General features: G+C 35.1%; 1 protein-coding gene across 7 annotated transcripts in view; it reads right to left on the bottom strand.

The window, feature by feature from the left end:
* Positions 1-12,033, bottom strand: part of LRP1B (LDL receptor related protein 1B) — a 677,950-nt gene that overhangs the window by 222,935 nt on the left and 442,982 nt on the right. For all 7 annotated transcript variants that reach the window (XM_027695895.1, XM_027695888.1, XM_027695892.1 and 4 more), the window contains 4 exons: positions 7,398-7,520; positions 5,720-5,860; positions 2,424-2,549; positions 421-537 (listed from right to left, as the gene is read on the bottom strand). In XM_027695895.1, the coding sequence (XP_027551696.1) occupies positions 421-537; positions 2,424-2,549; positions 5,720-5,860; positions 7,398-7,520 (507 nt within the window). The remainder of the gene's footprint in view (positions 1-420; positions 538-2,423; positions 2,550-5,719; positions 5,861-7,397; positions 7,521-12,033) is intronic.

The following is a 12,033-nucleotide window of genomic DNA, read 5'->3' as shown; positions in this document are numbered from 1 at the left end:
AAAATACAACATCAAAGTATCCTTCTGTTCAGACTTGAAACAGGCTGATTATATTGACATCTAGAATATGCTGAGGGAGCCCATGTGAAGAGGTATGTGGCAGAGATAAAGAATAATTTTTGAGGGTGAGAGTATTTGATAATGGGCTGTAAATTAGAAAAAGTGTTAAGTTGATTGATCTGCATATTTGGTATTGTAGTTAAGAGCTCCTTAATAGAAAATTCTGCCTCTGTTTTGGGTTTATTTATTAATCAAATTCTATCTGTCATTTCAGAAATACCATCATCAGTTCATATAAAAACAAGATGGTCCCTCATACTTGTTCTACCCATCAGTTTCACTTGAACAGAAATCCTTATACATTTTACTTTTTTACAGAATAATTTTACTTTTTTTTTTCCTAAAAGAGAATTTACTTACCACAGGATGTCATTTCATCTGTCCCATCCCCACAGTCATCCTCCCTGTCACACAGCCACGATGTCGGAATGCAGCGTCCATTCCCACAGGAAAATTGATCAACCTGACACGTTCTTGCTGTCAAGACAAAACACTCCAAAAATGCGAGGAAATGGACTAAACCAATCAGGTCTCCCAGTGCGTGTCTGTGTGTAGAAGTGGCAAGTCTGGAGGGCACCTCCTTGGCCTGCTGAACATTTCACCTGATCCGACTAAACATCATCCACCTCCTCTGGCGCCAGAGAAAACTGAGGTCACCTGCTCTACCTCTGTCATGTGGAATTCTTGGGGGTTTCTTCACCATATAAGACCATGAGGTTTTACATGTAATGATACAAAACTAGGTGGTAGAAGAGCATTAGTGCCAGATGAAATAACACTAATGCCAGAGGTGAAGCAAGCAAAAATCAGGGCATGAAAATGTCTATTGATCAGAATATTAACAAATTGCATTCCATAACATAAATAATGATCTTGTGATATTCATATTTACAGCAAAAAATGGCACAGCACGTGTGCAATGTGCTTGGCCTCACTGTTCTTAGAATCATAGCCTTTGCAAATACATAATTGTAATCATCCATTAAAGGAATCAATGCATGTCTTCCTCCTGAAGAAATAAAGATCACTAAAAGAAATCATGCTATGTAACTATATAAACTACTTTGAAAGCTGATGAATAGTAAGACATCACTAAGAAAATCTAACATGTAAACCTGTCATTACTTAGAATTTTGTTTATTCAAATGTGAGCCCATAACAATGCCAGTGATAGTGACACATATTTTGATTCCAAATTTAAGGTTTTTTTAATAGAGTTCTGTATGTCATTCTACACTTTAAAAAATGGCTGATATGTCAAACCCTTCAATAATCAAAATAATATTTCTTCATTTGGTATTCTCAACTACCATTTTCCTTTTTCTTCACAGAAATAGCCCGAAATACAAGAGAAGAATATAAGTTTAAAGTATTTCAAAGAAGTAATTTTTTTAAACATTAATAGTGTTTGTCACTGCAGGAATAAATGGAAAAACAAGAATAGAAAATTCAATCCATATCCAACTGACACAGGGATAAAAAACACGGTCTTCAACTAAGACTCTCATCCTACAAGCAAACAGTTGAATATCAAAGGATATCAGGATGTGTTACAATCCACAATAACACAGTAGAGGTGATATGGACACTGTAGGTCTGCATTTGTCCTACAGTGCTTTTAGCCAAACCACAAAAGTAACAATCAGAACTGGTTATTATACATAAGAAAATTTAGATCAAGTAAAATGAGTTCAGGGAATATTTTAATACACAGTGTGTGCTGTCTTTCACTGCATTTCAATTTAAAATAAACATCAGCTTATTGATGCCTGATATTTTGTATTCTGATGTTTAATGCTTGTTTACTGTACTCTGACAACAAGCACTAAACATCATTTCCACAAAAGCAAAAGGCAGATTGGGAACTCCATGATTTACTGCAGTGGAATCAGTAAACAATCTTCATCTGGGTATTTCCTTAAAAATCCACTGTAGAGTTAATAACTTACAAACGAAAACAAATTCAAGGCACTGAGTGGAAACTGAATAACTAATTATGCATAAAGTAAATCAACATAAAATTTACTAGTGACATGGCTCTCATCATGGTATGTTGACAAACAAAATGCTAACTGCCAAGAAGAATTTGTAGCTGAAGTTTGTACCTAAGCATTGCATTGACAGTCAACCCACATGGACAGATTAAGTGCTGAAGTACTTTGGAAAGCACAGCTGAGCATATGGATTAAGTAAAAGATAATTTTTATTCCAGCCTTAATGGCATCAAAATCTGAATTAATTTAAAATGTCAATAATCAGATTATACTAGTAGCAGACTGGTTCAGTTCAGCTCATATTAGTCCTGAACTATTGATGGAACTGATGTTAGACAACTTGTATGCATAATCAAGTGTAATTTTTACCTGCACAAGTTTTATTTGATTCATCTTCATTATTACCACAATCATTGGCTCCATCACAAAGCCACCTCTTGGGAATGCAGCGATTATTTTGGCACTTAAACTGATCATCAGGACAACTATGATTGACTGTGGAGGAAAAGAAAAAAAAAAAAAGAGGTTTTTCTTAAGAAAATAATCTGAAAAAAGCAGCTGAAAAGAGCACATTAAGTGGTATTTCCTGGTAATGCATTTTGTGAGGTTATCCTGCATATATAACCACCATGACATAAAAATTGTTTGGCAAACCAGTCAATTAAAAAATATTGCAGTGCTCCAATCATAAATTAAACAATACATAGTAAAGATTCTTCTGTCATACTACTGTCAATATGGAGATCCTCTTCTATTAAGTGATAAAAGGTAGCAGCATTTTATACTGTTGCTATCTCCTTAAAGAAACATGTCCTTGGTCACATTTTAGCAGCCTGATGAGGTTTGCTAACTGAAGTGCATATAAACAAAGGAAAACACCAAAGGGAACAGATGCAAACTGCTAAGTGCATATCCAAAATATTATACCACAGTGAGGAGGGATTTGGGCAGGCCATAAAATGCTTCTAAAATGATGCACATTACTGCCAATGGCCACATATAGATCTGCTGCTTACTTACCATGAAATTGTAGGTGTCAAAAAGTGAAATATGCAACACAGTGTAAAACTAACAAAAAACCCCTTGTTATTCAAGAGTGAACAAGGTATCTCTCAAATGTTTTTTTTGCTGGCTCTACCAAGTATCATGGAAAGGATGAAGGCTGAACACACAGAAATTATGTCAAAACTATTGGCCTGTTGTTGCACCTGTAGCAAGTGTATATGTTGTGTTTCTTTTATGCTAATAACATCTGTTATTAGCACATCTTGTTAATCTTCATCTAGACAAGAGCAGTAAACTACAAACAGTTTCAAACACTGGGTTAAAAATAATCTCGAGCTGTTTTTCACCCACTCAGCCAACCACAGTCTTTTCTAAAGTTTAACATACATCTGGAAACAAACGGTATTTAAAACGAAAGGATGTCTTGCAGGTTTATCCTTGACATTTCAGTAGCTTTTATCTTTGACCTTTCTACCTGTTCTTCCTACTGAAGATGACACAGAGCGAGGGTGATATCAATAGCACATGACCCTTCATGAGTGTTTTGTGTGCAGGGTACAGAAACACTGCAAGTAGAGAATAATTAATAACATGAGCAGAAAGGTGTTCCAAATCTAATACTCCTGAAGAAATCTAGTTTGCAATGTGACTGGAGAACAAAACTCTTAGCATCCATGTAATAAAATTACAAATTGAAGACTTCTTTTTTTTTTAATTTGACTTTATTACTAGACACAGATACTGTTTGGAGTGGTAGTTAAGCTTTTGTACATAGATATTTAGTAATATATGTGTGTATTCTACTCATAATTGTAAATATTTCAAACTCATAAAGAACTATTAAAGTTACTATAGCAACTGCTGAAAAGAGATCAATGTTATCACACTGGCCACATAAGCTATAGATCATGTATGGATTTAAGACCAGATTATGATTTCATTTATATCTGCATAAATCCTCAGAGAATTACAAGCTTTGATCAATGAATTGGTCTCATTAGACTGATTTAATACAGAATCAAGTCCTATCTGCCAAAAGATTTTCCTTCTCTCTGTCTTTATTAGTTGAGCTCCCTAATTTAAGTGCAAGAAACCCAGTATTAAAAATGCTAGTAAGCACTACGATTCAAAACCAGAAAAATATTTTGAAAATAACTAGGATGGAATCAGTAATGACTTCTACACAGAACTATCAAAATACATAAATGCTTTGAGAAAACCTCAAAACTAGCTATTTAACAGACATATAAAAAGATCTAGGCATTACAGCTCAGTATGTATCAGTAACATCAGGCTAGTGTGAAGCAGGCAAGATTTACCCAAGGATGTATGAGCAAACTCACACAACACATTCTCTCAGCCTAACAGGCTTCACAGAAGCCTCAGCAGAAGAACATACATCCATTTTTGGACATCCAACCCCTAGAATCAAGTCAGAAAAATCAATGAAACTTGAAAAAAACCTCATCATCTACTGGGAAAAAAAAAAAAAAACAAAAACAAACTACCAGACTGTTTGGTCTCAAAGAGATAAGAATGAGAGACTATAATTAGAGTTTTCAAACACATAGAACAATGCTGCACAGCAGAAGAGTGTTCATGTCTACAACTGATTGGGAAAAAATAAAGTATTTTCATTTCAGTAAAGGAAATTTGGTTTAGAGATTTGGTTTACAGAAATGATCTAATGACAGAAATAGAAAGCATTGCAACAAACTGAGTAAGGGAAAGAATTGCCATTGCTGCAACACTAATTTTATACCTAAGTACCTTCCAGGAATGACAGAGATACATAATTGATATGTTCTCTATTACTTTGCTTGTCAACAGTGGAACTCCTCTACTGCAAAAAAATACAGCTCCAGTAGACTGATTTTAAAGACAAACTACATCTAATTTAAAACTGGAAGTGGTGTAGGGAGTTGGGTTTTGTTTTTGTTATTGGTTTTTCTTGGTGGGGTTTTTGTGGGTTTTTTTGTTGTTGGTTGGTTGGTTGGTTGGTTTGTTGGTTTGGGTATTCTTTTGGTGTGTTTTGTTTGTTTGTTTGTTTGTTTTGGTTGGTTAGTTTTTTTAAGAAATGCATTACAGTATCACAGAAATGTTCATGCTTGAAAGGGAACTGCTGAGATCACTTAGTCTAATCTGCTCAAGCAGAGCCAAGTAGAGCAGACTTCCCAGGACCATGTGCATATAAATGTTGAGTATCTCCACAGACAGAAACTCCACAACCTTTCTGGGCAATCTTTTCCAGTGTTTGACTACACTCACAGAAAAGAAGTGTTTTCTTTCAGATCTGTGCTCAGATAAAATTCATGCTTTTCAGTTTGTGTCCATTACCTCTTGTCCTGCTGTGGGCACTAATGAGAAAAGTCTGGCCTCCTGTTTCCTGCCATTGGGTTTTATACTGTGACCCATATAAAAAAAAGTGCAATAGTGGGAAATAAAGCAAAAAATACCAACATTTAAAAAATCAGACATGATGATGTCGAGTACATGAGTGTCATTTGAAAGGACCGCTATGCACGAAAAGAAGAATATGAAAGATTTACACGAGTGACTTAAGGATTAGCTCTTTTGATTCCCTTCAGACTTACATTATTTTGTGTCCAATTTTTAAAAGAAACTATGGATTGTGGGTTAAAATGTAAATGCATACATACAGCAGATCTCAGAGTGTTCATCACTGCCATCCAGACAGTCGTCGTCCCCGTCGCAGCGCCAGCGATCCTGGATACACCGTTTATTGCTGCACTGGAACTGCTCAGCTTTGCACAACTGGGGTGGCACTTCTTCATCTTTAACTGGGAAAAATATCAAAGAAGCACATCTACTTTATCTGCTTGATATGTACACAGTGCAATACTACCTTTATATAATTCTTGTTTTTGCTCTTCAGAACATTTCTAAGTAAACTTGGCATATTTGAGGTCATTCCACCTGAAGCTTGTAGCAGCTCACATATCTGAGTGCATGCATGGTTGAAGTAACATATTTTTAATAAATGGAAAGAACTCTGAAGAGAATGGCACTCAAACTTTTTTAAATTGGTGCTTAGAAGATAGTGTAAAAATACCAGTTTAAAATATTACAATACCTCATCAACAGCAGAAAGAATATATCCTTACAGACATTGACCAAATTCTGGTGCATATTTGGGGCTAGAAAATGATTACTGAAAAGCTGAATCTTGTATCCAAGCAACAACTCAAACACCTGCATTATGCACTGATACAGGCTCAGCAAAGAAGAAAGGATAAAATTCTGCTGGGGTAGAATTAAGTAGCAAGCTACAAGCTTATTGATAAATCCAGGCAGTTATATTTCACAACATCAGATTCAGAATGCTTAACGTGTAAATACCACACATCAGTCTATGACCCTGTGAGGAACACCAAAGTCCTTGGAAAGAGCCAGGCAGTGAAGTGTATTGGGGGAAAAACAGGAAACCTGACTCATTCCCATCTCAAAGTCTCTCTTCCTAATGCTTACATTCCATCTTACCAGTGAGAAGTCCAACTTCCAGTATTTTCTGCTAAAAAGAAAAGTAGTTTTCTTTAGCAACAGTGATGGCTCTGCCAGCCATGAATTTGGGTCAAATTCAAGGTCATTGCCAGCTCAATAATGCTCATCATGGTATGAAATAATCCTTATGCTTTATTCATCTCTACTGGGCTTCTTGCTGGAGACTTATGTAAGACTTTACACACTACACTTCAAGAAATAGATCAATGAGATTTAGGAAAAAAAAAAGAGAGTATCAGGTCTAAACATTAAGAAAAACCACCTGTAGTATCTGACAAGTTATTTTTTTTACTTAAAAAATCCAACCTTTTATTATAACACTTTTTTATGTTTGTTTCAGTGAATATATCCAAGGAAGAGATGAAAAAAGACACCAATATTTGCACAGTCTGTGTCAGAATCTATTATACATAAATACATCTCCTTTACATATTTTATGAACAGTTTCAGCATGAACATTGTAATGCCGGACTTCTCTTTAGGAAACTTTATATAGATTTAATATAATAATTATATGGATTAATTTTGGACATTTTTAAAACCAGTTCAGTGAAATATTTAAGTGCTTTATCATATTAGACATGCTAAAATATTTTCCAGTGCATTTTATCCTCACATATTGTGTACTTAATATTCTGTCTTCTTTGAAAAATCTTTATTATATTTAATAAACTGTCTTCAACTAAAATCTTTGGCCAAGGAATATTTCTTTATCTTATAGAACCTCTAGGAGGCCACACTTCCTTGTTTTATTTTTTAGGTCTGACTTGATCCCTTAACATCAGCATCAACTCAGATGTTCTTTAGGAATCTTACTCGTGCAGGTTGTACTGTTTTCCTCCAAAAGCTGATTATCAGCACAGGCACAAACTCTGCCTCCAGGAATGGCCAAACACAGAGTGCTGCAGCCTCCATTATTAACACGACATGCATTGTCACCTGGGAGAAGAAAAAAAAGCAACTTTAAAACCAACAGCCATGCTAGAATTAGATGATTTTTTATTTTATTTTTTTTTTTAACAACATAAGCACAGGAAGAATTTTTTACAATTATTTTCCTCTCATTTTAGGGACATATTATTCTCATAGTTTGGTTACTGCAGGTTATAATACTTAAACATATTTTGTTACAGGTAGTAATACTCTGTAATAATAAAAACCACACAAAAAAAGCCCTGTACCATCAGCCCATAACATTCTATCAACGTTTTTTAGGAGGGGAATAAATACTGCAAAATATTTGATACGGCTACATGCACATAGTGCTTTCAAGAAATCAAACACTACATAAAGGAATGTTCTAAAGTTAAGTGGCATGTGCACATGTTAAAACAATGTGACTGCAAAAACAGACTAAGTGAAAAATGGAAAAAAGAAAGGAAGCAAATTAAAAGCACAATGAGATCTAGAGCAGATAGAACACAGGCAAAACCACCACTACTCTTTTCTGAGCACACCTGCTATTTCTTTGCTTTCTTTTTCCCTGTTAATGTTTCTTCCCAAGAGCTGTGCACTGTTCCAACAAAGATGCTGACAGCTGTCAGGTGTTTTAATCATCTACCAGGGGCTGCTGCATTTCCACCACCTCACTCCTTAGGCAAGCAGATTTGAAACCACTGAAAGCCCACTGAAGCAAATGTTACAATTTCTGTTTGTGTCACTTTGGTCATGACCTAATTGCTTAGATATGCACTGCTGAGGACATCCAACTTGTCACAATCAAAGCTCTGTTGGTGATAAGTGACTGTGATCAAGCAAGTTATACAATTTCATGTCTGCTGAACCTTTAAATTGAAACAACTTTTTTTCATCTTCCTGTCCTGGTAAAAAGCAGGTGCTCCTGTCCCTGCTCCTCCTCTTATGGTTCACAAAACACTCATCAGCTTCCTGAGTTAAAACAGACTCCACACATCTCCCTCTCCTCAGAGCGCCATCACTTCACTTTTCATGGAAAATATAATATTACGTTCACATAGATGTAGCTATGAACATGAATATTAAACTGTCCTGTCAGAGCCATAGCTGCATGTGCAGAGAAATCTTTTCAAATTATCAAATGAACATCAGATAACCAGCAAATAATTTAAGAATTTGAAAATTTTCAAATTTTAAGATGAACCCTGGTATGTCTTACCGTACAGTAATACTTATTAACCTTTTCTTATACTTTTTTCTGACCCATCATACATCCTTTCCTAGATGAAAATGTGTCTACAGTCTGTTAAAAACCCACTGAACTTCCAGATAAATCTGCGCAAAATGATTAATAGAGAAGACTGCGAAAAGCCACTGTGGCCATTGGGAGAGAGGGAGATGGCAGGAACACAGTTGTATAAACAGGGAAAACGGGAATTCTCTAAGAAGTGTGAGGGCTGGATCACAGTTTTAGATAGAGCAGTTCCAAATTAGACTGGGCAATTTATATACATTATTGGATCTTGACTTCATGTCTTAGACTATGGCCTAAACCACTACAAAAATCAACTCCTTTATTACATCTATGTTCACCAAAGCCCAAATAATTGAATAAAACATCAAAAGAGTAAGAGATGTATTTGATTCTAAATTTTGGAAAAGCTCAGGTAAAACACAGTCTCAGAAAAAGTAGCCTTGAAACTCTCTACATCTTTACAGAGCCATCCATTGTACAAATCAAAGGATGTCAGTAACACAAAGACTTAAGAAGTTATCAGAAGCTGCCAAAAGAAACAACCCAAAATATAATCTTCAAAAGTGAATCCAAAATTATATAGCACAAGTCAAGGAAATTTGAAGTGATTTAATTAAAGAATGCACATGTGTTTGTCATTTCACTCAAAAAGAATAAGTCTAAAAATTAAAAGACTATATCAGACAAATACAGAAAATGCATTGAATAGTCATGATGATCCTGAAGCCCAATGAAAGCTTAAAATAAATAACATCAAAATTAAAACACCTGATCAAAGTCAGCTGCTCCTTCTTGAAGATGAAAAGTTCCTCCTTAACCTCATAATTGGGATGACAAACTACAGCTCAGCAGGTTACTTGCAAAGTAAGTGATAAAAGAGAGGATGATGACAAGGAAAATGGAACTACCAAGAGTTAAAGCAAAGAGATCCTAGATAAAAAGGTTTATAAAGTGAAGTCTTCAACCTGAAGGTGCAATGAGATCTTCAGTCCAACCAGTCTTGCTGAAGAGACTCCTAGGCTGAAATGTGTCCCAAAATGCAGTTCAAATAGGTTAAGCCTCTTTAGTGAACAAGCTGTGGAACTTTTAAAGCTACCAAGTGCTTAGGAAATTAAATTTCCTCAACTACTGTTCATAACAGCTACTTTATATGGGTGTTCTTAAAATAGTCCCCAAAATTTTAAAATACTTTCAAAGCTATTATCACGTTTTTCATATTTTGCCAGCTTTTAAAACAGCTGCTGCCCTGACACTTACATGTGACTAAAATTAGGCTGATTTCATTTTAATTAGCTAACAAATTAGGCCAGAGCTAAAAAAAACAATGTAATTGTATCTCAGTCATCGTTCTCAGAAAAAAAAAAAAAGTATGGCAACCGTACACATTTGTTTAATTTTCTCATTTGAAAGATACACTGAAGTATTTATTGCATTTGTACCTGCCTATAAAAATAAGCTCAAGTGCTGTGTGTAAGCACACTTAGGATCACACCAGAAACATGAAGAGCAGCAGACTGGGGCTCAAGCAGCTCTTTGCAATCTGAGGAGTTAAAATATGAACTGACTTCAAAAGAGGCTATTTTAACTGCTGTGAATGCACTTACACAAGAATTATTTACATGTAAGTAGCAATCTCCCCTTTCACGGCAGTGGAAACATCCACAGGCTTGGCAGAGTCATATGCTGATTGTAACTCCTATGACCCTTTGAGTCTCTTATAGAGACCCAAAGACTAAGCCTAAGAAAGCAAGATGAATTCTAATCTCCAAAAGCAAGAAAAAAAACATTCCTCCACAAGGGCATCATGTCTCAAGAGATACAGAGACAGTGAAAAACAACTCTCCTTAAGGATGTACCAAAAGCTTTATCTCACCATACAAAGTACTAAGCAAAACAGGATTGGCACAGTCAAGTATCCTGTAAAAGACCCCCTAATTAAAATGCCAGTCTCAATTCAACTATACCAAAATAAATTGACATGGTTTCTGCTTGTGTAGACCCTGACAATACCAGCAACATCAAAACAGTAACCTCAAAATATGAGAGCTAAATGTTTCTAAGCTATGTGCATGTAAGCTATAAAATATAATTCATAGCATATAATTAACTACTATGGTTTTCTCTGTACCATGTGATCCAGCCTTGATCTTGCTCTTTTTGAAGAAACACACAAACAACAACAACAAAAAAAAGAAAAAAAAAGAAAAAAAGAAAAAAAAAAGAAAAAAAAAAGGAAAAAAACAAACAAACCAAAAGCTTGACTTTCTTTAAAATAAATGTTTATGCTCCTTTGGGAACAATTCAACATCAGCCTCACTGAGCATGACAAAAAGGGAAGATCCTAAAGGCTGCTGTTAGCTAACAAAATTCCAATTGCAATTTCAAACAAAGAATGTATTAATGGGCCAAATTCTCTCCCTTAAGACTTAAGTTCCTTCAGCAAAAATGTCTAAGAGGTAGTACTTTCTCTCCCTGGTGCCAGCTTATTTGGAAGCTAATAGCAATTGCATTAATTTTTAAATGACTCTTTTTTCTAAAAAAAAAAGGAACTTTCTGAGTACTGGCTAGAGCAGCAAAAATACCAAGTATTTAAAGCAAATAGTGCATCTTCTATTAGCAGACACAGTTTGAGGCATTCTGAAATTTGATCGACTTGAGGGTAGATTTCAGGGCAGATTTTGCAAAAAAAACTCACAAAAAACACAACCAAAAACAAACAAACAGAAACCAAAAAAACAAACCAAATAAGACAACCCCCCCCCCAATAAATCCAACAACACCCCTAAATAAACTATACTTCTACATGGCTTTGAAAGTAAGAGAGGGTCCCTGAAAAGCATTTGTGATAAGGGGAATGCTCTTACAATGACCTTGACATAGCACAACAGGACTACACATACTAGTTTGGTTTAGGTATCCAAAATTTAGATGTTATGGTATCAAAAAGGAGAAACTTTTAAATGGTAAATAAATAATGATCTTTTAAACAGTATTTTATTTGTACTGATTCCTGATGTTCATTTTTATGCTTGGTAACAGACATTACTAGAAATATGCTTTAACTAAAGACAGCAAATATTCAGCAACTCTTCTGAACTCTGTATGCAGTAAATTGATTTCAAAGTTTTCTTCTATAAAATATGTTAGTAAGTTTACATGCATAGTAGTAATTTCATTTTCTAAGCTCCATCCATGCAAACCTATGGTCTTTATCTCATTTCTCCACTGATACAAGCAGCTACAACTATGGATTTTTCCACTACTCTTGAAGAACTACTTACT

Source organism: Neopelma chrysocephalum, unplaced genomic scaffold, assembly GCF_003984885.1.
Source record: "Neopelma chrysocephalum unplaced genomic scaffold, ASM398488v2 Primary Assembly neopelma1_103b, whole genome shotgun sequence".
NCBI lineage: Eukaryota > Metazoa > Chordata > Aves > Passeriformes > Pipridae > Neopelma > Neopelma chrysocephalum.
This window is presented reverse-complemented; position numbering and strand designations above follow the sequence as displayed.